General features: G+C 48.8%; 2 protein-coding genes across 2 annotated transcripts in view; one reads left to right on the top strand and one right to left on the bottom strand.

Annotated features, from left to right (window-relative positions):
* sdha (succinate dehydrogenase complex, subunit A, flavoprotein (Fp)) overlaps positions 1-27,179 on the bottom strand; it is a 142,788-nt gene that overhangs the window by 83,910 nt on the left and 31,699 nt on the right. The gene's annotated exons all lie outside the window — the stretch shown is intronic.
* Positions 4-27,090, top strand: LOC119972693 (coiled-coil domain-containing protein 127-like). The gene is made up of 3 exons (XM_038809812.1): positions 4-219; positions 24,841-24,988; positions 25,275-27,090. Exons 2-3 carry the CDS (start codon positions 24,871-24,873, stop codon positions 25,952-25,954), a joined length of 798 nt encoding a protein of 265 aa, XP_038665740.1. The 5' UTR covers positions 4-219; positions 24,841-24,870; the 3' UTR covers positions 25,955-27,090.

Genomic DNA, 27,179 nt, shown 5'->3' on the forward strand with positions numbered 1-27,179 from the left:
GGGGGTCGCTAGTCCATTGTCGGAAGAGGCGAACCGGACGAGCCCATTTCCGAAGGGGAGCCACACCAAATAAACTGGAAAATAATTAAAACATTCGAACTGCAAAACATTCAGGTAAAACTGTCTAAAATACCAGCTGCAACTCAATCTGCTGCAACTTGCAGATTGCTCCCTCCGACATGGCCGCGATTCTACAACGAACTGCGTCACCGATATAAGGTGAGGAAAGTAGGAGACTCGAGGAAGGAGTGAAAAAGGGTGCGTGTGAGTGCCCAGGGGCCAAGGGAGGGTGAGACTTTGGGATGGAACACTGGGGAGAACATGAGAAAAGGGAAAACAAAACATCTGGGAATTCTGGATCACTGAAGGAGAGAGAAAGACAATGGGGCGAGGGGGAGAGAGAAAATGGATGGGAGATAGAGGGAGAGAGACAATGGGTGGGAGACAGAGAGAGAGACGATGGGTGGGAGACAGAGTGAGAGAGACGATGGGTGGGAGAGAGACAATGGGTAGGAGACAGAGTGAGAGAGAGACGATGGGTGGGAGAGAGACGATGGGTGGGAGACAGAGAGAGAGACAATGGGTGGGAGAGAGAGAGAGAGAGAGACAATGGGTGGGAGAGAGAGAGCGAGAGAGACGATGGGTAGGAGAGAGAGAGCGAGAGAGACGATGGGTGGGAGAGAGAGCGAGAGAAACGATGGGTGGGAGAGAGAGAGCGAGAGAAACGATGGGTGGGAGAGAGAGAGCGAGAGAAACGATGGGTGGGAGAGAGAGCGAGAGAAACGATGGGTGGGAGAGAGAGTGAGAGAGACGATGGGTGGGAGAGAGAGAGCGAGAGAAACGATGGGTGGGAGAGAGAGGGAGAGAGACAATGGCTGAGAGAGAGAGCGCGAGAAACGATGGTTGGGAGAGAGAGCGAGAGAGACGATGGGTGGGAGAGAGAGCGAGAGAGACGATGGGTGGGAGAGAGAGCGAGAGAGACGGTGTGTGGGAGAGAGAGAGCGAGAGAGACGATGGGTGGGAGAGAGAGAGCGAGAGAGACGATGGGTAGGAGAGAGTGAGCGAGAGAGACGATGGGTGGGAGAGAGAGAGAGCGAGAAAAACGATGGGTGAGAGAGCGAGAGAAACGATGGGTGGTAGAGAGAGAGCGAGAGAGCGATGGGTGGAAGAGAGAGCGAGAGAGACGATGGGTGGGAGAGAGAGAGCGAGAGACGATGGGTGGAAGAGAGAGAGTGAGAGAGACGATGGTGGGAGTGAGAGAGACGATGGGTGGGAGAGAGAGAGCGAGAGAGACGATGGGTAGGAGAGAGAGACGATGGGTGGGAGAGAGAGAGCGAGAGAGACGATGGGTGGGAGAGAGAGAGCGAGAGAGACGATGGGTGGGAGAGAGAGCGAGAGAGACGATGGGTGGGAGAGAGAGAGCGAGAGACGATGGGTGGGAGAGAGAGAGAGCGAGAGAGACGATGGGTGGGAGAGAGAGAGCGAGAGACGATGGGTGGGAGAGAGAGAGAGCGAGAGAGACGATGGGTGGGAGAGAGAGAGAGACGATGGGTGGGAGAGAGAGAGCGAGAGAGACGATGGGTAGGAGAGAGAGAGCGAGAGAGACGATGGGTGGGAGAGAGAGAGACGATGGGTGGGAGAGAGAGAGTGAGAGAGACGATGGGTAGGAGAGAGAGAGCGAGAGAGACGATGGGTGGGAGAGAGAGAGCGAGAGAGATGATGGGTGGGAGAGAGAGAGCGAGAGAGACGATGGGTGGGAGAGCGAGAGTGAGAGAAACGATGGGTGAGAGAGAGAGCGAGAGAAACGATGGGTGTGAGAGAGAGCGAGATAAATGATGGGTGAGAGAGAGTGAGAGAAACGATGGGTGGGAGAGAGAGTGAGACGATGGGCGGGAGAGAGAGAGCGAGAGAGACGATGGCTGGGAGAGAGAGAGCGAGAGAGACGATGGGTGGGAGAGAGAGAGCGAGAGTGACGATGGGTGGGAGAGAGCGAGAGAGGCGATGGGTGGGAGAGAGAGCGAGAGATGATGGGTGGAAGTGAGAGAGACGATGGGTGGGAGAGAGAGACGATGGGTGGGAGAGAGAGACGATGGGTGGGAGAGAGAGCGGGAGAGACGATGGGTGGGAGAGAGACGATGGGTGGGAGACAGAGAGAGAGAGACAATGGGTGGGAGAGAGAGAGCGAGAGAGACGATGGGTAGGAGAGAGAGAGCGAGAGAGACGATGGGTGGGAGAGAGAGCGAGAGAAACGATGGGTGGGAGAGAGAGAGCGAGAGAAACGATGGGTGGGAGAGAGAGAGCGAGAGAAACGATGGGTGGGAGAGAGAGAGCGAGAGAAACGATGGGTGGGAGAGAGAGTGAGAGAGACGATGGGTGGGAGAGAGAGAGCGAGAGAAACGATGGGTGGGAGAGAGAGGGAGAGAGACAATGGCTGGGAGAGAGAGCGCGAGAAACGATGGTTGGGAGCGAGAGCGAGAGAGACGATGGGTGGGAGAGAGAGCGAGAGAGACGATGGGTGGGAGAGAGAGCGAGAGAGACGGTGTGTGGGAGAGAGAGAGCGAGAGAGATGATGGGTGGGAGAGAGAGAGCGAGAGAGACGATGGGTAGGAGAGAGTGAGCGAGAGAGACAATGGGTGGGAGAGAGAGAGAGCGAGAAAAACGATGGGTGAGAGAGCGAGAGAAACGATGGGTGGTAGAGAGAGAGCGAGAGAGCGATGGGTGGAAGAGAGAGCGAGAGAGACGATGGGTGGGAGAGAGAGAGCGAGAGACGATGGGTGGGAGAGAGAGAGTGAGAGAGACGATGGTGGGAGTGAGAGAGACGATGGGTGGGAGAGAGAGAGCGAGAGAGACGATGGGTAGGAGAGAGAGACGATGGGTGGGAGAGAGAGAGCGAGAGAGACGATGGGTGGGAGAGAGAGAGCGAGAGAGACGATGGGTGGGAGAGAGAGCGAGAGAGACGATGGGTGGGAGAGAGAGAGCGAGAGACGATGGGTGGGAGAGAGAGAGAGCGAGAGAGACGATGGGTGGGAGAGAGAGAGACGATGGGTGGGAGAGAGAGAGCGAGAGAGACGATGGGTAGGAGAGAGAGAGCGAGAGAGACGATGGGTGGGAGAGAGAGAGACGATGGGTGGGAGAGAGAGAGCGAGAGAGACGATGGGTAGGAGAGAGCGAGCGAGAGAGACGATGGGTGGGAGAGAGAGCGAGAGAGACGATGGGTGGGAGAGAGAGAGCGAGAGAGACGATGGGTGGGAGAGAGAGAGTGAGAGAGACGATGGGTGGGAGAGAGAGAGAGACGATGGGAGAGAGAGAGCGAGAGAGACAATGGGTGGGAGAGAGAGAGCGAGAGAGACGATGGGTGGGAGCGAGAGAGCGAGAGAGACGATGGGTGGGAGAGAGAGAGCGAGAGAGATGATGGGTGGGAGAGAGAGAGCGAGAGAGACGATGGGTGGGAGAGCGAGAGTGAGAGAAACGATGGGTGAGAGAGAGAGCGAGAGAAACGATGGGTGGGAAAGAGAGCGAGATAAATGATGGGTGAGAGAGAGTGAGAGAAACGATGGGTGGGAGAGAGAGTGAGACGATGGGTGGGAGAGAGAGAGCGAGAGAGACGATGGCTGGGAGAGAGAGAGCGAGAGACGATGGGTGGGAGAGAGAGAGCGAGAGAGATGATGGGTGGGAGAGAGAGAGCGAGAGTGACGATGGGTGGGAGAGAGCGAGAGAGGCGATGGGTGGGAGAGAGAGCGAGAGATGATGGGTGGAAGTGAGAGAGACGATGGGTGGGAGAGAGAGAGACGATGGGTGGGAGAGAGACGATGGGTGGGAGAGAGAGCGGGAGAGACGATGGGTGGGAGAGAGAGAGCGAGAGAGACGAAGGGTGGGAGAGAGAGAGCGAGAGAGACGATGGGTTGGAGTGAGAGAGCGAGAGAGACGATGGGTGGGAGAGAGCGAGAGAGACGATGGGTGGGAGAGAGAGAGCGCGAGAGAGACGATGGGTGGGAGAGAGAGCGAGAGAGACGATGGGTGGGAGAGAGAGAGCGAGAGAGACGATGGGTGGGAGAGAGAGAGCGAGAGAGACGATGGGTGGGAGAGAGAGAGAGCGAGAGAGACGATGGGTGGGAGAGAGAGCGAGAGAGACGATGGGTGGGAGAGAGAGAGCGAGAGAGACGATGGGTAGGAGAGAGAGAGCGAGAGAAATAGAGCGAGAGAGACGATGGGTGGGAGAGAGAGAGCGAGAGAGACGATGGGTGGGAGAGAGAGAGCGAGGGAGACGATGGATGGGAGAGAGAGCGAGAGAGACGATGGATGGGAGAGAGAGAGACGATGGGTGGGAGAGAGAGAGAGAGCGAGAGAGACGATGGGTGGGTGAGAGAGAGCGAGAGAGACGATGGGTGGGAGAGAGAGTGAGAGAGACGATGGGTGGGAGAGAGAGCGAGAGAGACGATGGGTGGGAGAGAGAGAGCGAGAGAGACGATGGATGGGAGAGAGAGCGAGAGAGACGATGGGTGGGAGAGAGAGAGCGAGAGAGACGATGGGTGGGGGAGAGGGGGGAACGTTGGGAGGTCTTCGAGAGGGGGTTTTCCTTTAACAAACCCCACTGACTTATCCTGTTTTACCATCAGCCTTCCCAGTGCTTTTATCAGCCTTCCCAGTGCTTTTCTTCCACCACCAACACTGTGACTTTACATGGCCTGGTTTATTACAGTGAAAACATTTTAAACTTTTCATGTCTCGTCCACCCTCCTGGATTTCTTTTTTAATCTGAGGTACATTCTCCTTATTAACTCCCATCAGATCACCTTTACCGTTACCACATGATTTCTGGTTTCTGTACGGTAGCACAAGTGGATAGCACTGTGGCTTCACAGCACCAGGGTCCCAGGTTTGATTCCCCGCTGGGTCACTGTCTGTGCGGAGTCTGCACGTTCTCCCTGTGTTTGTGTGGGTTTCCTCCAGGTGCTCTGGTTTCCTCCCACAGTCCAAAGGCATGCAAGTTAGGTGGATTGGCCATGATAAATTGCCCTAAGCGACCAAAAAGGTTAGGAGGGGTTATGGGGATAGGGTGGAAGTGAGGGCTTAAGTGGGTCGGTGCAGACTCGATAGGCTGAATGGCCTCCTTCTGCACTGTATGTTCTATGGTCTGTGGAGTATTTCTCATGTCCCCAGTTTCCCTCCCTCACAGGCTGAAACTGATGACGTAAACCAAACTTTGATTTATGAACTAATTCAGAATCATATCTCGCAGTTTTAACCCTCTGCTCTTCCACATGAGTTCTCACTACATCAGGAATTGAATTTTTAAACTCCTCCAAAAGTATAATTTCTCTGGGAGCTTCATACGTTTGGTCTATTCACAAAGCCCTTATCCACGTATCAAAATTACTCTGAGCCTTTCCATGTATGTTTGACCAGGATCTTTCTTAAATTTCTAAACCTTTGTCTGTGGGCTTCAGGCACTAGTTCATATGAAATGAAAATCGCTTATTGTCACAAGTAGGCTTCAAATGAAGTTACTGTGAAAAGCCCCTAGTTCGACCTGAGATGGATTTTTTCACCTCGTCATAGGTCTCCGATACCTCCTCTGATAGTGATGCAAACAATTCACTAGCTCTACCTACCAACTTTGTTTCAATCAGTCATACCCACATCTCCTGTGGCCATTTCATTTGTTTAGCTACCTTCTCAAATGAAATGAAAAAGGCTTCTACCTCCTCCTCATCAAACCTTGGCAATGTGTGGACATGCTTAAATAGATCCCCACCAAGTCTTCGACTATGAAGCTCTTTCGCTTCATCCTCATCACGATCCTTCAACTGTACATTTTTCTTTCCATCCGCCAATCTTAACTCACTGTCATGTTTCATGGCCATTTTCTGAATTCAAACTCTCTCTCTCTTTCTCTGTCTCTCTCTTTCCCTGCCCTCTATCTCTCTCTTTCTCCCTGATCTGTATTTCCCTTTCTCTTTCTTTTTGTTCTGCCAGGGCCATTCTTTCTTTTCTCCTTTCTTCTCTCTCCTTTTCTTTTTCCTCTCTATCTCTTTCTCTCTCTTTTTCTTTCCCCCTGATCTGTATCTCCCTTTCTCTCTTTGTTCTGCTCGGGCTATTCTTTTTCTCTCATTTCGTATTCAAGCTTCTTTAATTCTTTTTCATGTTCAAATTGCTTGATTTGTAACTGACGTTTTGCCAATTCCAATGCGTCAGACTCTATCTCAGGCGATTTTAAAAGCTCAACTACTGCCGTAAGTACCTCATCTTTTCGTACCTTGGCAGGTAATGTTAAATGCAATGTATTTGCCAACTCTAACAGTTTGTTTGTAGTCTCTCTCCGGAAGGTACTGCGTGTGACCATGATCACCCCCAAAACCTTCTGAGGCTCTGAAAGAGCCATTGTCCACAACACACTCCCCACTTAAACTAAAATACCCCAACTGAAAAGCCACCACAATATGCTCACCCCTCACCATCTTTAAGTCCGCAAAGCCAACCTAAGTTGGTGACTGAGAGAGTTAGGAGAGTTTGGTGACTGAGAGAGTTAGGTAAGGAGGGAGTAAGGTGCTCCTTTCATTTCATTTCCTACATTTCCTCAAAGAGCGTGAAGGGAGCCGGGAGTTTACAGAGAATGCAGCTGACTGGGAGCAGAGTCGGAGGGCGGAGTTCCAGTTGCTCCACAGTGCAGCTATATTCTGTAAGGTAAGAGGGGATGGAGGCTAGGGCAGTTGCATGCCCCTCCTGTAAGATGTGGGTGGTGAGGGATACCACCGGTGTCCCCGCTGACTATACCTGTGGGAAGTGCACCCTACTCCAGCTCCTCAGAGACCGTGTTAGGGAACTGGAGCTGGATGAACTTCGGATCACCCAGGAGGTAGAGGGGGTGATAGAGAAGAGTTACAGGGAGGTAGCCACACCCAAGATACAGGACAAGTGTAGCAGGGGAAAGAAAACGAACGGGCAGACAGTGCAGGGATCCCTGGTAGCCGTTCCCCTTCAAAATAAGTATACCGTTTTGGATGCTGTTGGGGGGGGAATGACCTACCGGGGGAAGGCCCGAACGGCCAGGTCTCTGGTACTGAGTCTGGCTCTGTGGCTCAGAAGGGAAGGGGGGAGAATAGTAAAGCAATAATGATAGGAGACTCAATGGTTAGGGGAATAGATAGGTTATTCTGTGGTCGCGAGCGAGACTCCCGGAAGGTATGTTGCCTCCTGGGTGCCAGGGCCAGGGTTGGCTCGGATCGAGTCTACAGGATTCTTAAGGGGGAGGGGGAGCAACCAGAAGTCATGGTGCACATAGGCACCAATGACATAGCTAAGAAAAACGATGAGAATCTAAAAAGTGATTTTAGGGAGTTAGGTTGGACGCGAAGGAACAGGACAAGCAGAGTTGTGATTTCAAGATTGCTACTGGTGCCACGTGCAAGTGAGGCAAGGAACAGAGAGCGAGTGCAGCTGAACACGTGGCTACAGGACTGGTGCAGGAGGGAATGCTTCAGGTATGTGGATCATTGGGATATCTTCTGGGGAAGGTGGGACCTGTACATGAAAGACGGATTGCACCAAAACTGGAGGGGCACCAATATCCTGGGTGGGAGGTTTGCTAGAGCTCTTCGGGAGGGTTTAAACTAGTTTGGCAGGGGGATGGGAACCAGAGCTATGGATCAGAGGATAGGGTAGCTGCTGAACAGGCAGAAATAGTATGCAGAAAGTCTGTGAGGAAGGATATACAGTTGATAGGGCAAAGTTTCACTCAGTGGAATGGGTTAAAGTGTGTCTGCTTCAATGCAAGGAGTGTCAGGAATAAGGGAGATGAACTTAGAGCATGGATCAGTACTTGGAACTGCGATGTTGTGGCCATTACGGAGACATGGATTGCACAGGGGCATGAATGGTTGTTAGATGTTTCGGGGTTCAGATGTTTTAAGAAGAATAGGGAGGTAGGTAAAAGAGGAGGGGCGTGGCACTGTAAATTAGGGAGTGCATCACAGCTACAGAAAAGAAGGTAGTTGAGGAGTGTTTGTCTACTGAGTCAGTATGGGTGGAAGTCAGAAACAAGAAAGGAGCAGTCACTTTTTTGGGAGTTTTCTACAGACCTCCAATAGCAGCAGAGAGATAGAGAACAGATTGGGCGGCAGATCTTGGAAAGGTGCACAAGTAACAGAGTTGTTGTCATGGGTGACTTCAACTTCCCTAATATTGAGTGGAACCCCCTTTGTGTAAATGGTTTAGATGGAGCAGATTTTGTCAGGTGTGTACAAGAAGTATTCCTGACTCAATATGTAGATAGGCTGACTCGGGAAGAGGCCATATTGGACTTGGTGCTCGGCAACGAACCAGGCCAAGTGTTAGATGTCTCGGTGGGAGAGCATTTCGGTGACAGTGACCACAACTCCTTGACCTTTACCATAGTCATGGAGAGGGATAGGAACACACAGTATGGGAAGGTATTTAATTGGAGGCGGGGAAATTATATTGCTATTAGACATCAGCTGAGAAGCATAAAGTGGGAACAATTGTTCTTGGGGAAATGCACAGTGGTAATGTGGGGGTTGTTTAAGGAGCACTTGCTGCGAGTGCTGAATTATTTTGTCCCACTGAGACGAGGAAGGAATGCTAAGGTGAAGGAGCTTTGGATGACAAGAGAAGTGGAGCTTCTAGTCAAGAGGAAGAAGGAAGCTGATGTAAGGTTGAGGAAGCAAGGCTCTAACCCGGCTCTGGAGGGTTACAAGGTAGCCAGGGAGGAACTCAAAAATGGAATGAGGAGATCTAGAAGGGGGCATGAAAAAGCCCTGGTTGGAAGGATTCGGGAAAATCCCACGGCATTCTACATGTACGTGAGAAATAAGTGGATGCTCAGAGTGAGAGTAGGGCCGATCAGGGATATTGGAGGGAACTTGTGCCTAGAGTCTGAAAAGATATCATAGAATTTGCAGTGCAGAAGGAGGCCATTCGGCCCATCGAGTCTGCACCGGCTCTTGGAAAGAGCACCCTGCCCAAGGTCAACACCTCCACCTTATCCCCATAACCCAGTAACCCCACCCAACACTAAGGGCAATTTTGGACACTAAGGGCAATTTATCATGGCCAATCCACCTAACCTACACATCTTTGGATTGTGAGAGGAAACCGGAGCACCTGGAGGAAACCCACGCACACAGACAGTGTGCAGACTCCACACAGACAGTGACCCAAGCTGTAATCGAACCTGGGACCCTGGAGCTGTGAAGCAATTGTGCTATCCACAAGGCTACCATGCTGCTCAAATGATGGGGGAGGCCCGAAATGAATACTTTGCTTTAGTATTCACGAGAGAGAGGGACCTTGTTGCCCATGGGAACAGTGTGAACCAGGTTAATAGACTCGAACAGGTTGATATTAAGAAGGAGGATGTGCTGGAGATTTTGAAAAGCATCAGGATAGATAAATCCCCTGGGCCTGACGGGATATACCCAAGGTTACTACGGGAAGCGAGGGAGGAGATTGCTGCGCCGTTGTCGATGATCTTTGTGTCCTCAATCTCCACTGGAGTAGTACCGGATGATTGGAGGGAGGCGAATGTTGTTCCCCTATTCAAGAAATGGAATAGGGAAATCCCTGGGAATTACAGACCCATCAGTCTTACGTCTGTGGTGAGCAAAATATTGGAAAGGATTCTGAGAGATAGGATTTATGATTATTTAGAAAAACATAGTTTGATTTGGTGCTCGGCAGCGAACCAGGCCAGGTGTCAGATGTCTCGGTGGGAGAGCATTTCGGTCACAGTGACCACAACTCCTTGACTTTTAACATCGTCATGGAGAGGGATAGGAACACACGGCAGGCTTTGTGAGGGGCAGGTCATGCCTCACAAGCCTCATTGAATTCTTTGAGGATGTGACAAGACACATTGATGAAGGTCAGGCAGTGGATTTGGTGTATATGGATTTCAGTAATGATGTGGAGATGCCGGCGTTGGACTGGGGTGAGCACAGTAAGAAGTCTTACAACACCAGGTTAAAGTCCAACAGGTTTGTTTCAAACGCCTTTCGGAGCACTGCTCCTTCCTCACCTGAGGAAGGAGCAGTCCTCCAAAAGCTCGTGTTTGAAACAAACCTGTTGGACTTTAACCTGGTGTGGTAAGACTTCTTACGGATTTCAGTGAGGCATTTGATAATGTTCCCCATGGTAGCCTCATTCAGAAAGTTAGGGGGCATGGGATACAGGGAAATTTGGCTGACTGGATACAGAATTGGCTGGCCGAAAGAAGACAGCGAGTGGTAGTAGATGGAAAGTATTCCGCGTGGAGGTCGGTGACCAGTGGTGTCCCGCAAGAATCTGTTCTGGGACCTCTGCTCTTTGTGGTTTTCATAAATGACATGGATGAGGACGTGGAAGGGTGGGTTAGTAAGTTTGCCGATGACACAAAGGTTGGTGGCGTTGTAGATAGTGTTAAGGGTTGTTGCAGGTTACAGCAGGACATTGACAGGATGCGGAGCTGGGCTGAGAAGTGGCAGATGGAGTTCAATCTTGATAAATGTGAAGTGATTAATTTTGGAAGATTGAATTTGAATGCTGAATACAGGGTTAAAGGCAGGATTCTTGGAAGTGTGCAGGAACAGAGGGATCTTGGAGTCCACGTACATAAATTCTTCAAAGTTACCACCCAGGTTGAGAGGGTTCTTAAGAAGGCGTATGGTGTGTTGACTTTCATTAACAGGGGGTTTGAGTTTGAGAGCCACGAGGTTTTGCTGCAGCTTTATAAAACTCTAGTTGGACCACACTTGGAATATTGTGTCCAGTTCTGGTCGCCTCATTATAGGAAGGATGTGGATGCTTTGGAGAGGGTACAAAGGAGATTTACCAGGATGCTGCCTGGACTGGAGGGCATGTCTCATGAAGAAAGGTTGAGGGAGCTAGGGCTTTTCTCACTGGAGTGAAGAAGGAAGAGAGGTGACTTGATAGAGGTGTGCAAGGTGGTGAGAGGCATGGATAGAGTGGACAGCCAGAGACTTTTCCCCAGGCTGGAAATGGCTGTCACATAATTTTAAGGTGATTGGAGGAAGGTATAGGGGAGACGTCAGAGGTCGGTTCTTTACACAGAGAGTGATGGGTGTGTGGAATGCACTGCCGGGTGTGTGGAATGCACTGCCGGCAGAGGTGGTGAAGTCAGAGTCATGAGGGACATTTAAGCAATTTTTAGACAGGCACATGGACAGCAATAAATTGAAGGTGTGTAGGTTAGGTTGATCTTAGATTAGGATAAATAATCGGCACAACAATGTGGGCTTGACAAATTAAGTTCTTTACCCGTCAGTCTGGTCTCAATAAAACTTGAGAGGGATCTGTAGGTATAGTATTATTTATTTTTAAACAACTTGCAAGGCTGACCTGCTCTATAGAGATTCAGAACACATACAGTCTCCTGAAGCTCCCAGAACCGAGTTATCTCTGCACCTATCAATTCAAATGGCATCAAGTTTCACATACAAGATTCCCATAGGTCATCCTAGACACCTCCTGACCTGGCCATATATCCTGATTGGCTCACTTCGCATTCCTCAACCCTGGGCCTCTTGCTACCCAGCATCCTTTTCACTATCCTCTGCACGAGGCTCCCCTCCCCCCTTTCTGGCCATGCTTTGCTCAATTTCTTTGTCTGTGAATTCACTACCATCAGACCGGCTCTATCCTCTACATTATTCTAACTAATTATCCTATTTTATATCACATTCATTTGTTCAATTCCTCATTCCCTCCTTTTATCATTTCATGATAACCTATCGGTCCAATCCGCCTCATCCTCTACCTGTTCTTTTCCAACCATTTGATCAAAAATCGTTTCTGATAATGGCACTTCACCTTTATCTTCACTCTCTGGATTTCTCCTCTTAACCTGTAACTTTGCGACCTTGTTACTATAGAATCCGGAAAAATCCCAGGATATTCGTCCTTCATCACTTCAGCTGTCTGATTTTCCACTGGCTTATCAACCACAGTAGGCATCACTCCCACCTGTCCTATCTACCTGCGAATCCACCTTTAGATGTTTCTGTCGCTCCCTCAACAACCCTGCCTCCAGGGCCTCCGAATACCCCCTTTCCACCTTCAAAATCTTCTCTACTAACCTTGTCATCTCTGTGTGGTCATATTGAAATAAACTCCCCCTGGACTACTGCTTTCAGTGTCACCCAAAGCGTGGCGGCCGAAACCTTACCTGTTTCATTCCATCTGCTCCACATATCCCCGAATAGCAGCCCTCACCAGCTCTCAAACCTCCTCCTCTGCCAATAGCCCCACATCTAACCTCCACTGCGGGCGCTGTACCCCCTCCAGATTCATTTGGAAGTCTAACCAATACGGCGCATGATCCTGGGGAAAATTGATGTACAGAGAGATCTGTAGAGAGGTCCATTGTACCCTGAAGGTGGCAACGCGGGTCGTTAGAGTGGTCAAGAAGGCATACAGCATGCTTGCCTTAATTGGATGGGGTATTGAGTACAAGAGTCGGCAGGTCATGTTAGGGCAGCACGGTAGCATGGTGGTTAGCATAAATACTTCACAGCTCCAGGGTCCCAGGTTCGATTCCCGGCTGGGTCACTGTCTGTGTGGAGTCTGCACGTCCTCCCCGTGTGTGCGTGGGTTTCCTCCGGGTGCTCCGGTTTCCTCCCACAGTCCAAAGATGTGCGGGTTAGGTGGATTGGCCATGCTAAATTGCCCATAGTGTCCTAAAAACGTAAGATTCAGGGGGGGGTTGTTGGGTTACGGGTATAGGGTGGATACGTGGGTTTGAGTAGGGTGATCATTGCTCGGCACAACATTGAGGGCCGAAGGGCCTGTTCTGTGCTGTACTGTTCTATGATCTATGTTACAGTTGTATAGGACTTTGGTTAGGTCACATTTGGAATTCTGCGTGCAGTTCTGGTCGCCACATTACCAGAAGGATGTGGATGCTTCAGAGAGGGTGCAGAGGAGGTTCACCAGGATGTTGCCTGGTATGGAGGGTGCTAGCTATGAAGAAAGGTTGTGTAGATTAGGATTGTCTGCGTTGGAAAGACGGAGGTTGAGGGGAGACCTGATTGAGGTCTACAAAATTATGAGAGGTGTGGATAGGGTGGATAGCAACAAGCTTTTTCCAAGAGTGGGGGTGTCAGTTACAAGGGGTCACGATTTCAAGGTGAGAGGGGAAAAGTTTAAGGGAGATGTGCGTGGAAAGTTTTTTACCCAGAGAGTGGTGGGTGCCTGGAATGCTTTGCCAGCGGAGGTGGTAGAGGCGGGCACGATAGCATCATTTAAAATGCATATGAACGGGCAGGGAACAGAGATCCTTCGAAAATAGGCGGCAGGTAAAGGATCTGTATTGGTGCAGACTGGCAGGGCCGAAGGGCCTGTTCCTGTGCTGTAATTTTCTTTGTTCTTTGAAACCACAATTGAATATTCCAAACTGACCACCCCCGCCAACAATGTCCTGTCCAATGCAAAATAGTCGATTCGGTAGTATACCCTCTGCACATGGAAGAAAAATTAGAATTCTTTCCCCTTCGGATTACCAAACCTCCACAGGTCCACCCCCCCCCCCCCCCCCCCCCCCCCCTTTCAGTTCCTTCGCCACTGCCGACATCCTCCCTGACCTCCGGCTTGAGCAGTCCAATTTCGGCTCCAGAACCTTGTTAAAATCCTCACCTATAATCAACCAGCGTGAGTCCAGGTCTGGGATCTTCCCCAGCGTCCACCTCATAAACTCTGCATCATCCCAGTTAGGGGCAGAAACATTCACCCACACCACTGGCATCCCCTCCAATTTCTCACTCACCATAACAAACATCCCACAGGAATCCGCCACTATGCTCCCCACTTCAAAAGCTACCCGTTCATTTATCAAGACCACCACTCCCCTCGTCTTCAGATCCAGTCCTGAATGAAAGATCTGCTCTACCCATCCTTTCCTAAACCTTGTCTGACTCCCGATCTTCAGGTGAGTTTCCTGTAAGGATGCCACATCCGCCTTTAAGCTCCTCAAATGCGCGAACACGCCTGCCCTCTTGACCGGCCCATTCAGCCCTCTCACATGTTAAGAAATGGGTTGAGAAACATTCCAATTAGATGTCTCATTGATCTAATAATTGGGCAACTGAATTGGCTCGGTAAGCAGACTAGACCGAATGTTAATTTTGATGTCTTAGCGTTGAATGCAAAAATGAATGAAGCTAAAGTGGAAGACATAATGAGAGCAAATAAAGCGTTAGTCAAACTAAAAATGAGGGAGTGTGTTTTGAGGTTCCCGGTTTTAGGTGATATTAGGCACTTGAAACTCATAGTTTATAGTGATGCATCCTATGCAAATATTTGTGATGGGGTTTCAAGCGCAGGAGGTTTTATAATTTTCCTTTTTGGGAATAATGGTAAATGTTGCCTCGTGTGGGAAACAAAGAAAATAAGGAGTATTATAGAACATAGAACAGTACAGCACAGAACAGGCCCTTCGGCCCTCGATGTTATGCCGAGCAATGATCACCCTACTTAAACCCACGTAACCCGTATACCCGTAATCCAACAATCCCCCCCATTAACCTTACACTACGGGCAATTTAGCATGGCCAATCCACCTAACCCGCACATCTTTGGACTTGCTCCTGCAAGTTTATGGGCCAGGGTTTCACAGTACTGCAATGTCCCCATATAAACTAGCCCCAAACACCAACCGAGTTTCATGCAAGCCCCTTCAGTCCACTCCCAAGTCCTTGGGCATTTATTAAATGCTCCGTTTCCTCTGCGTCTTTATGCTTGTGCGTCACCCTCTGCCTCGCCAGGTAAAACACGCCAAACCGTACCCTACTCTTGTAGAGCATCGACTTTGCCCTGTTAAAGGTCACCCGCCTTGCCAATTCTGCTGCAATGTCTTGATAGATGTCGCACCACTGCCTTCCACCGCATCTCTTGATTCTTCTTAGCCCACATTAGAACCAACTCCCCTCCTTCAACTGATCGCGTGGCTTCGCCCGAGGCGACTGGTGGGCCCGATCCAGCTCGATATGGGGACCTTGATCCTCCTTCCCCATCAATCAATTAAACATTGACTCAAAGTATTCAGTCTGCCTCGGACCCTCCAGCCCCTCAGGTAGCCCTGCGATACCTGCCTTTTCATGTCCCCTTTTTGCTCCTGCAAGTTTCTTTTTAAATTCCATCTTATACATTCTATGTGCCTCCAGGGCTTTTGCTGTTTTGAGCCCTCAATATCTGCCATAAGCCTCCCTTTTTCTCCATATCAGATGCTGGGATATGGGATATGATGCTGAATCGACATTCAGGGTTTGCTGGATTTGTTGGTCCCACTATTTTTCTTGATTGGAACATGTTGGCCCTGTCCGCTCCCTATTTCCTTCTGGAATGCATCCCACTGTTCTGTCACCGATTTATCTAAAAGTGCCTGCTCCCAAAGGCAAAAGGGTAATGTTCCTAAATGGGCTTGTCTTCTAGTGGGATAGACCAGAAAACATTCACTCTTGCGTAGATTTAATTTATCGCCAGAGGAGGAGCTGAAAGTATTACCTGTCTTCATTATGCCATTGATGAACATGTCTGCGGGGTCTCAGATTTATACAGGTCGACTTCCGGTGGCGGTGATGTGCTGAAAGGACGCACATCAAGTGGCTCTCCTCCGAACCGGGATAAAAAAGGCATTTTTAGTTGGACTTTGCCCAAATTTCAAGGGAAAAACCCTTCAACAACTTATGGAAGGTAGCTAAGGAAGGATGCCAGCGAACGGGAGCTCGAGGGGCCGAAGAGGTGGTGGAAAGTGCCACGACCAGCAGGCAGACGAGATAGCACACCCACATGACAAAGGGCTCCAACCATCCAGGAGAGAGGGCAGCCAACAACCTGAGCACTGTGGAGGCAGATGGAAGAGTTTCCTGATGAAGGAGCTGATCGCCATGAAGGAGGCGATCAAGATAGAAATCCAGGTGACGGTCAAGGTGGCGGAAGCAATGGCCAGCATGCAGAAGGCAATCGATGGGGAAAAAGTGGCAACCCAGGAGAGGATGCTCCTCGACCTGGAAAAGGCCTCGATGGACCAGAGCGACAGAATCGTCGCCCTGGAGGCGGAGGTAAAAAGAAAAACGTTTGGTGGTGGTCCAGGGGAAAGTCGAGAACCAGGAGAACTGCTCCCGACGACAAACCATCAGGATCGTTGGCCTGCGCGAAGCCATTGAGGGCAAAGAACCGATGGGCTGCGTTGCCCAAATGCTGGGCAATTTCGTCGGGAGAGACAGCTTCCCGAAGCCCCCAGAGATCAACAGAGCGCACAGGTCACTTAAACTGAAATCCAAGAACGGGGAGAAGCCGAGGGCGATTATTGCAAAGCTCCACCGATAGCAAGCAAAAACAAGCACCTGGGAAAGACATAGAATCAGAATTTACCAGGACATTGTAGTTGAACTAGCAAAACACAGGGCTGAATTTAATCAGGTGAAATTGGTCCTGTACAAGAATGGGGTGCGTTTTGATATGCTGTTCCTGGCCAGGCTCTGAGTCACATACCAAAAGAAGGAGCACTATTTCAACTTCCCAGTGGAAGTAAATGAGTTTGTCAGAACCAACGGCCTTGACAAGGGACAGACACGGCAGCGACGAGAGTTGGACAGTGAAAGACTCTGAAAGAGCAAAACACTAATTGGACAGTCACCATGTTTACGCGGGACTGTTGTGCCTTGTGCCGACCATAAAAGGAAGAATAGGCCTTAGATAAAAGGGGGGACTGGGGAAGGCAGGTGAGGGGTTGGACAGGGAGAATGGGCAGTCAGCGGGCACAAGGAAGGGGCTAGACCAGTCCAGGGAGGAGGGCCACCACACTAGTAAAAACAGCTAGCACAGGAAGGCAGAAAGCAAGGGGGACCACGGTGCACCTCCCGGTAGGCAGGGAGCGCCTGGTTGGGGGGGGGGGGGGGGGGGGGGGGGCATGCAGAAGTAGGAAACACTGGGTGTGGCGGGAAAAGGGGGACACAGAATGGGGGGGAGGGGGGAAGGGATGGGACACAAAAGCAACAGAGAAGGAAAATGAGCTGGGTATCGTACAAGCCTTGTCAGGGGAAGAACAGGCTGAGGAAACAAGATGGAACCACAAGCAGGAACTTTGTAGGGTCCCCGGACAAAGGGAAACCTCGGATTGCAGGGGCGCACCCACGTGGCATACACATAGTTGGCTGCCACATTAGTGCCCCTGGACAAAGGGAAACTCCAGAGTAGAACAAAGAACAAACAACAAAGAAAATTAGAGCACAGGAACAGACCCTTCGGCCCTCCCAGCCTGCACCGATCCAGATCCTTTATCTAAACCTGTCTCCTATTTTCCAAGGTCCACTTCCCTCTGTTACCGGCCATTCATATACCTGTCTAGATGCTTCTTAAATGATGCTATCGTGCCCGCCTCTACCACCTCCGCTGGTAAAGCGTTCCAGGCACCCACCACCCTCTGCGTAAAAAACTTTCCACGCACATCTCCCTTAAACTTATCCCCTCTCACCTTGAAATCGTGACCCCTTGTAACTGACATCCCCACTCTTGGGAAAAGCTTGTTGCTATCCACCCTGTCCATACTTCCTCAAAGAATTCGATTAGGTTTGTAAGACATGGGCAGCACGGTGGCCTAGTGGTTAGCACATCCGCCTCACGGCGCTGAGGTCCCAGGTTCGATCCCGGCTCTGGGTCACTGTCCGTGTGGAGTTTGCACATTCTCCCCGTGTCTGCGTGGGTTTCGCCCCCACAACCCAAAAATGTGCACATTAGGTGGATTGGCCACGCTAAATTGCCCCTTAATTGGAAAAAATAATTGGGTAATCTAAATTTAAAAAAAAAAAAGGTTTGTAAGACATGACCTTCCCTGCACAAAACCATGCTGCCGATCACTGATAAGTCTATTTTCTTCCAGATGTGAATAGATCCTATCCCTCAGTATCTTCTCCAACAGTTTGCCTACCACTGACGTCAAGCTCACAAGTCTATAATTCCCTGGATTATCCCTGCTACCCTTCTTAAACAAAGGGACAACATTAGCAATTCTCCAGTCCTCTGGGACCTCACCCGTGCTCAAGGATGCTACAGAGGTATCTGTTAAGGCCCCAGCTATTTCGACCCTCGCTTCCCCTGGGATAGATCCCATCCGGTCCTGGGGACTTGTCCACCTTAATGTCTTTTAGAATACCCAAAACTTCCCCCTTCCGTATGACAACTTGACCTAGGGTATTTAAACATCCATCCCTAGCCTCAACATCCGTTTTGTCCCTCTCCTTTGTGAATACCGATGCAAAGTACTCATTAAGAATCTCACCCATTTCCTCTGAGTCCACGCATAAATTCCCTCTTCTGTCTTTGAGTGGGCCAATCCTTTCTCTAGTTACCCTCTTGCTCCTTACATACGAATAAAATGCTTTGGGATTTTCCTTAACCCTGTTAGCCAAAGATATTTCATGACCCCTTTTAGCCCTCTTTATTGCGCGTTTGAGATTCGTACTACTTTCCCGATATTCCTCCAAAGCTTCATCAGTTTTGAGTTGCCTCGATCCTATAGAACATAGAACAGTACAGCACAGAACAGGCCCTTCAGCCCTCGATGTTGTGCCGAACAATGATCACCCCACTTAAACCCACATAACCCGTATACCCGTAACCCAACAATCCCCCCCATTAACCTTACACTACGGGCAATTTAGCATGGCCAATCCACCTAACCCGCACATCTTTGGACTGTGGGAGGAAACCGGAGCACCCGGAGGAAACCCACGCGCACACGGGGAGGACGTGCAGACTCCACACAGACAGTGACCCAGCCGGGAATCGAACTTGGGACCCTGGAGCTGTGAAGCATTGATGCTAACCACCATGCTACCGTGAGGCCCTTGTATGCTTTTTCATATTAGCTAGTCTCACAATTTCACCTGTCATCCATGGTTCCCTAATCTTGCCATTTCTATCTTTCATTTTCACTGGAACATGTCTGTCCTGCACTCTAATCAACCTTTCCTTAAAAGACTTCCACATTTCAAATGTGGATTTACCCTTAAACAGCTGCTCCCAATCCACATTCCCTAGCTCCTGCCGAATTTTGTTATACTCTGCCTTTCCCCAATTTAGTACTCTTCCTTTCGGACCCCTCTTGTCCTTGTCCATGAGTATTCTAAAACTTACGGAATTGTGATCGCTATTCCCAAAGTAATCACCGACTGAAACATCAACCACCTGGCCGGGATCATTCCCCAATACCAGGTCCAGTATGGCCCCTTCCCGAGTTGGACTATTTACATACTGCTCTAAAAAACTCTCCTGGATGCTCCTTACAAACCCTGCTCCATCTACGCCTCCAACACTACACGAATCCCATTCAATGTTGGGGAAGTTAAAAACTCCCATCACAACCACCCTATTGCTCCTACATTTTTCTATAATCTGTCTGCATATTTGTACCTCTACTTCATGCTCGCTTTTGGGAGGCCTGTAGTAAAGTCCCAACAATGTTACTGCACCCTTCCTATTTCTCAGCTCCACCCATATTGCCTCAGTGCTCGAATCCTCCATCGTGCCCTCCTTAATCACAGCTGTGATATCATCTCTGACGAGTAATGCAACTCCTCCACCCCTTCTACCTCCCTCTCTATCCTTCCTGAAGCATCTATACCCTGGGATATTCAGTTGCCAGTCCTGCCCTTTCCTCAACCAAGTCTCAGTAATACCAATAGCATCATATTCCCAGGTACTGATCCAAGCCCTAAGTTCATCTGCCTTACCTGCTACACTTCTCGCATTAAAACAAATGCACCTCAGACCACCTTTGCGTTCATCATCTCTTCCCTGTCTACTCTTCCCCTTAGTCACATTGAGTTTATTGTCTCGTACCTTACTGGCTTTAGTTGCAGCCTCTTTATTGACCTCTAACTTACTAATCTGGTTCCCATCCCCCTGCCACATTAGTTTAAAACCTCCCCAACAGTGTTAGCAAAAGCACCCCCTAGGACATTGATTCCAGTCCTGCCCAGGTGTAGACCATTCGGTTTGTAATGGTTCCACCGCCCCCAGAACCGGTTCCAATGTCCCAAAAATCTGAACCCCTCCCTCCTGCACCATCTCTCAAGCCACGTATTAATTCTGACTATTCTTGAATTTCTACTCTGACTGTCCCGTGGCACTGGTAGCAATCCTGAGATTACTACCTTTGTGGTCCTACTTTTTAACTTATCTCCTAATTCCCTAAATTCTGATTGTAGGACCTCATCCCTTTTTTTACCTAAATCGTTGGTGCCTATATGCACCACGACAACTGGCTGTTCACCCTTCCCCTTCAGTATGTCCTGCAGCCGATCGGAGACATCCCTGACCCGAGCACCCGGGAGGCAACATACCATTTGGGAGTATCGTTTTCGACCACAGAAACGCCTGTCTACTCCCCTTACAATTGAATCCCCTATGACTATAGCCCTACCAGTCTTTTTCCTGCCCTTCTGTGCAGCAGAGCTAGCCACGGTGCCATGAGCCTGGCTACTACTGCCTTCCCCTGGTGAGTCATCTCCCCCAACAGTATTCAAAACGGTATACCTGTTTTGGAGGGAGATGACCGCAGGGGACACCTGCACTGCCTTCCTGCTCTTTCTCTGCCTTTTGGTCACCCATTCCCTGTCTCCGTCACCAATCCTAATCTGCGGTGTGACCAACTCACTGAACGTGCTATCCATGACCTCCTCAGCATCGCGGATGCTCCAAAGTGAGTCCATCCGCAGCTCCAGAGCCGTCATGCGGTCTAACAGGAGCTGCAACTGGACACACTTCCCGCACATGAAGAAGTCAGGGGCATCGGCCGTGTCCCTGAACTCCTACATTGCGCACGAGGAGCATAACACGGGTCTGGGATCTCCTGCCATTTTTACCCTTTACCTTAACTGATTACAAATATAGTATCAAATAATTAATAAGTGAAAGGAATAAAGATTTTACTTACCGATCACAATACTCACCAACACACGAAGAGTTAAATTTCTCCCAGCAACTGCTAATTGGAGCACTTTCCTTGCCAGCCAATCAGGTCACTGCTTTGCTGCGATGTCACCCTTCAAGGTAAGTTTTTAAAGTGATAAACTTACCTTCCCAACAACCACAGTTGTTTTTTTTTTGGTTAGAGGAGGGGGTAGGGAGAGAAACACTGAGGAAGTGTTTCGGGTTTAACTGTTACTTGACAACAGCCCCTTCACAAACCACCTTCAAATTAGGCTGACCGCACTGCACGTATGCAAATCTCCCTGGAACAACCAATCAGTAGCTCCGCTCTGCTGCCCTCTGCTGGATGCTTGCTTGCACTCGAACTCCTCGGGTCTCTATCGCAGGTACACCTCCAAATTAGGCTGACCGCACTGCCCGTATGCAAATCTCCCCAGAACAACCAATCAGTAGCTCCGCTCTGCTGCCCTCTGCTGGAGTACAGGAGCCCGGTCCCATGGTGAGAATAGCCCCCTAACAAAGGGAAACCCCAGAGTCCAGGGGCGCATCCACCAGGTAAGAATGGTTTATCCCGCAAGAGTGGGGGGGCAAAAACCCCTCACTAGGATTATCACCTGGAATGTTAGGGGACTTAACAGCCCAGTGAAAAGATCCAGCGTGTTCACCCATCTGAGAAGCCTGAAAGCTAACATAGTCTTCCTGCAGGAAACACACCTGAGGGAAAAGGACCGACTGCGGATAAGAAGGGGCTGGGTGGGACAGACATATCACTCGTGTTACAGAACGAGGGCGAGGGGAGTATACATATTGATTAGTAAGAGGATGAGGTTCACGGCGACAAGGACAGTTACAGACCAAGCGGGACGGTACGTAATAGTCAGGGGTATCCTAGACGAGGCACCGGTATTACTGGTTAATGTGTGAGCGCCAAACTGGGATGCGCAGGCTTGATAAAAAGATGATGGCCGAAATCCCTGACATTGACACACACCGACTGATCGTTGGGGGGCGACTTCAACTGTGTATTGGACCCATTGACAGACCGACCAATCCCCAGATCGTGGAAAAGGATGGGCATGGCCAGGGAGCTGGCAACATTCATGCAACAGATGGGGATGGCGGTTCCTACACCCCGGTGAGAAGGAATTCTCGTTCTTTTCGCCGGTCCACAAGGCAAATTTGAGAAATGACTTCTTTGCAGTGGGGAAAGCGGTGCTTCCGGGAATAGTAAGAGCGGAATACTCCGCAATAGATATCTCCGACCACGCTCCACATTACATGAATGTGAGGTTGGAGACGGGCCATGCCCAGTGCCCCATGTGGAGACTGGACATGGACCTACTGGGCCTATGGGTGGAACATAGCACAGTGTTTAGCATGGTGGCTTCAAAGAACCAGAGACCCGGTTTCGATTCCTGGCTTGTGTTACATTCTCCCCGTGACCGTGTGGGTTTCCTCCGGATGCTCCGATTTCCTCCCACAAAGTCCTGAAAGACGTGCTTGTTAGGTGAATTGGACAACCTGAATTCTCCCTCAGTGTACCCAAACAGGTGCCGGAGTGTGGCGACTAGGGGATTTTCACAGCAACATCATTTCAGTGTGAATGTAAGCCTACTTGTGACAATAAAGATTATTATTATTATAATACTGGCACATAAGGTTTTCTAACCGAAAATATCACGGCCAGAGGCGAGTATGTTACAAACAACAGGAATGGGGAAGTTTCACCTTCCACGTTCTGGGAGGCACTAAAGGCAGTGATTAGGGGAGAGACTATAGCCTACAAGGCACGAAGTGATCGGGAAGAGTGGGTGGCCAGGCAACAAATGATTGACTCCATCTTGGAGGTCGACAGAAAATACACCGATCGTAGAGATTCTGGCAAAGAGGAAAAAGCTACAAATGGACTTTAACCTACTATCCACCAGGAAAGCAGGTTGCCAACTCCACCAGACACTGGGTACTTTCTATGAACACGGGGAAAAGGCCGGCTGCCTACTGGCTCACCAGCTGAGAAAGCAAGCAGTGACAAGGGAAATAGCGCAGGTAAAGGATTGTGCAGGCAGACTGGTAATCGAACAAAAAGAGATCAACCGAACATTTGAGACATTCTAGGGAGGGCTGTACACATCCAAATCCCCCGACAGGGACTCCGGGATTAAATGGTTCCTCGATGGACTGGACATGCCAATCGTGGGGGACGACTGACTGGAGCTGGAAGCGACAAGATGCCTCATGGCGGACTGGTACAAAAGGGTGAAGTCACATGGGATCAACGGTAAGGCAGTAAGATGGATACAGAACTGGCTCGGTAACAGAAGGCAAAGGGTAGCAGTAGAAGGGTGTTTTTCTGAATGGAAGGTTGTAACTAGTGGTGTTCCACAGGGATCGGTACTTGGGCCTCTGTTGTTAGTGGTATACATTTTTTTTAATAAATTTAGATTACCCAATTATTTTTTCCAATTAAGGGGCAATTTAGCGTGGCCAATCCACCTACTGTGCACATTTTTGGGTTGTGGGGGCGAAACCCACGCAAACACGGGGAGAATGTGCAAACTCCACACGGACAGTGACCCAGAGCCGGGATCGAACCTGGGACCTCAGCGCCGTGAGGCGGTTGTGCTACCACTAGGCCACCGTGCTGCCCTTTAGTGGTATACATAAACAATTTGGAGGAAAATGTAGCCGGTCTAATTAATAAGTTCGCAGATGATACCAGAGTTGATGGAGTGGCAGATAGTGCTGAGGATTGTCAGAAGATACAGCAGGACATAGATAGTTTGAGACTTGGGCAGAGAAATGGCAAATGGAGTTTAATCCGGACAAATGTGAGGTAATGCATTTTGGTAGGTCTAACGTAGAGGGGAAATACTGTATACCGTAAATGGTAAAACTCTCAGGAATGTAGCAAATCAGAGAGGTCTGGGCGTGCAGGTCCACAGATATTTGAAGGTGGCAGCACCAGTGGACAAGGTAGTCAAGAAAGCATACGGAATGCTTGCCTTTATTGGTCTGGGCATCGAGTATAAAAACTGGAAAGTCATGCTACAGTGGTATAGAACCTTGGTAAGGCCACACTTGGAATACTGGTCGCCACACAACCAGAAGGATGTGGAGGCTTTGGAGAGGGTGCAGAGGAGGTTAGCTGTTGCCTGGTCTGGAGGGTGTTAGCTATGTGGAGAGGCTGAATAGACCCGGATTGTTTTCATTAGAAAGACAGAGGTTGAGCGGTGACCTGATCAGGGTCTACAAGATTATGAGGGGCATGGATAGAGTGGATGTCAGGCACTCTTTCCCAGGGTGGAGGGGTCAGTCATCAGGGGTTTAAGGTCCGTGGGGCAAAGTTTAGAGGAGATGTGCAAGACAGGTTTTTTACGCAGAGCGTGGTGTTGCCAGGGGAGGTTGTGGAAGCAGATACATTGACAACATTCAAAAGGCATCTCGACAAACACATGGATAGGATGGGTATGGAGGGATGCGGCACAAGGAAGTGCTGAGGTTTTTGGCAAAGGTTGGTATCATGACCAGTACAGGCTTGGAGGGCCGAAGGGCCTGTTGCTGTGCTATTTTGTTCTTTGTTTTATAAATATAAGATAGTCACCAAGAAATAAAATACAGAATTCAGAAGAAACATCTTTACCCTGTCAATGGTGAGAATTTGAAACTTGCTGCCACAGAGAGTAGATGAGGTGGATCGTATTAATGTGTTTAAGGGGAAGGTAGATAAGGACAAAGGATAAGAGGGATATGCTGATATGATTATGTGACAATGGATGGAAGCAGCACTGAATGGAGCATAAATGCCATCATAGACTGGTTGACTGCAACAGCTGTTTCTATGCCTTATAGTCTACGTAATGTTATGTATTTTACTTTGTGCTTCCTGTCACCTTAATCCAGATATCATTGCTGTTGCTAGACTGCGACTTCATGAATAACCTCAATGAGCCGGTGTGGAATATTTTCCCCGATCGCCGGGACGGTGGAGGTGGTGGAAGCAAATGGAATTATGCTTTGCTCGTGCCTATGGTGGGACTGGCAGCCTTCCGTAAGTATTGAGAATTTTGATCTGTACCATTTTTCCCCTTAGTGTTCCAAACCGGTACTTCTGGAGTAAAAATGTTTTTTCTTTGAAAGAATAATTTCCCGTGCCATCCCCCCCCCCCCAAATCTCCCCCACTTTCTTCTCCCAATAATGTACCTGTTGAATAATGCAATATACACCACTTCAAAGTTATTTGCTGATGTCTGCTATCAGTTGAAAGTTTTTCTCTTACAGCTTTTGGAAAAAATAGCAAATTGGAATGAAAACTGTCTTAATTTTGTTTCTCGAGGCTGGATCTGGTCCAGGGAATCTCAGAAAGAAATCAAGCAAGTAAAAGCAGCATGTAAGAACACAATAGACGCTATGGAAAAAGATCTCAAATTGAAGTATGAAGACACAATAATTCAGAATCGACGCTTGCTTGCACATTGTGAGTTAGAGCAGGAGAAGCTCAAAAGGAAAGTCCAAAGTTATCGCGAAGCTTTTTCAGCACAGAGCCGGCAGCTGGTTGAAGAACGCAGACAGCTGGAGCAAGAACGTTTAAATATAGAACAGAAGAAACATTCTCTGCAATATTCTGGTGTAGCAGGAGCTTTGTATCAGGATATGGTGGAGAGGGAAGGAGTGTGGGAAAACCAAGCTAGGTCACTCATAAAAGAATTTGAAAATTCCCTGATCAACAGGCAAAGTCTGTTCTGCAGCTACTTTATACCTCGACAAGAAAGATTGGAATTAGAAAGGAAGATGCTTAGCCAAGCTGTTACAAACCCAGTTGCTAGAGAGTTGGGTATTGAAGCTGGCTTAAGCAATATCTTCAAACATGAAACACACTGTGCAAATTTGAAAAACGTGGACAAAAAGCAAAATGGCAGATTAATGTGGATGTATCTCGCATACTGGGAGCTTCAAGCTGAGGTACAGAAATTCAAGAAAGTAGAAGCAGCCTTTTTGGGGAAACAAGCCAACTAAAATGGTGATTTTTTTTAAGAAGAGTTAATCATTCTACTAGAAATTGATTGAAAATAATGGTGAATTAGCATTATTAGTGAACAAAATATCCTACAATTTGAAGTGGAGAGATAGGTCATGAGTTCCAATTCTCTACAACTGATTGTGGATTGCAGATGATTTAATATTAGCCGTGCAAAACATGAAAAAATCGCAAACTCAACCCTCCAGTCAAATTCTTTATATCATGAAATTTCTGGATTTGTGCTGTAGTTGCACATTATTCTCATTGTTGCCATTTTGAGCTGATAATTCCTGATGTAAGGACCCTGTTAATGATCTGATTCATGATCCTAACTAAAACGCCAACCATGCAGGCTCCAAATGGGAACAATTGACACTGTGATCCCTCTTTCCAGCAGGTCATGAGTTGTTCTGAGTTAAAGACGTATTTTTAAACACCTTTAATTCAGAAATGCAAATTAGATCCATTTCTTTCACAAAATTATTTTTATGTGAGGATGAGTAATTTGAAACATTTAGCATTCTTGGGAGGGAAAAAATGACATTGGCCACGTCATTCCAAAAGCTCTTCACCACTGAGGTTTTGTGCACGTTTTATGTTTGAATTTGCTGTAGCCTAATTGATGAGGACTGAATGCTATCATTAGACACCTCCATATCACTGTGCCGAGTGACTATCAGAATCATGGAAGGCAAATGAGTTGAATTTGGGCAATTCTTTGTCTAACAATTCCTATGTTCTTTGAAAGTTGTTTCATAATCCTAATCATGATGGATGCGGCTGCTTTTTCTGTATTTATTTGGTCAAGAATCTGTATACCCTTCTATTTCCCCATTCACTTCTCCAGGAACAATGCAGCAAATCACAAACACAATTAGATTACAACATCCTCTCTGATTATTTTTAGTTTTTGGTTTTACTTTTCCTCTTGTGTATTTTTTCCTTCTCCTTTCGTCCACTCTTTATTTCTCCTTTGGTACTGAAATTGACTCGTATTCATCCTGTTTTCTTACCATAAGACATGGGAGCAGAAGTAAGCCACTTGGCCCATCAAGTCTGTTCTGCCATTCAATGGGATCATGGCTGACCTGACAATCCTCAACTTCACTTTCCCACCTTATCCCCATAACCCGTCATTCCCTTGGTGATTAAAAATCTGTCTGTCTCAGCCTTGAACATACTTAATACCCAGCCTCTAAAGCTCTCTGCGGTAAAGAATTC

Source organism: Scyliorhinus canicula, chromosome 10, assembly GCF_902713615.1.
Source record: "Scyliorhinus canicula chromosome 10, sScyCan1.1, whole genome shotgun sequence".
Taxonomy (NCBI): domain Eukaryota; kingdom Metazoa; phylum Chordata; class Chondrichthyes; order Carcharhiniformes; family Scyliorhinidae; genus Scyliorhinus; species Scyliorhinus canicula.

Excerpts from the sequence above, each read along its gene's own strand:
- LOC119972693 (XM_038809812.1), top strand. The coding sequence starts at position 24,871 with ATGAATAACCTCAATGAGCCGGTGTGGAATATTTTCCCCGATCGCCGG. Across the intron at positions 24,989-25,274 it reads GGTGGGACTGGCAGCCTTCC|GCTGGATCTGGTCCAGGGAA; the intron begins GTAAGTATTGAG and ends TTGTTTCTCGAG.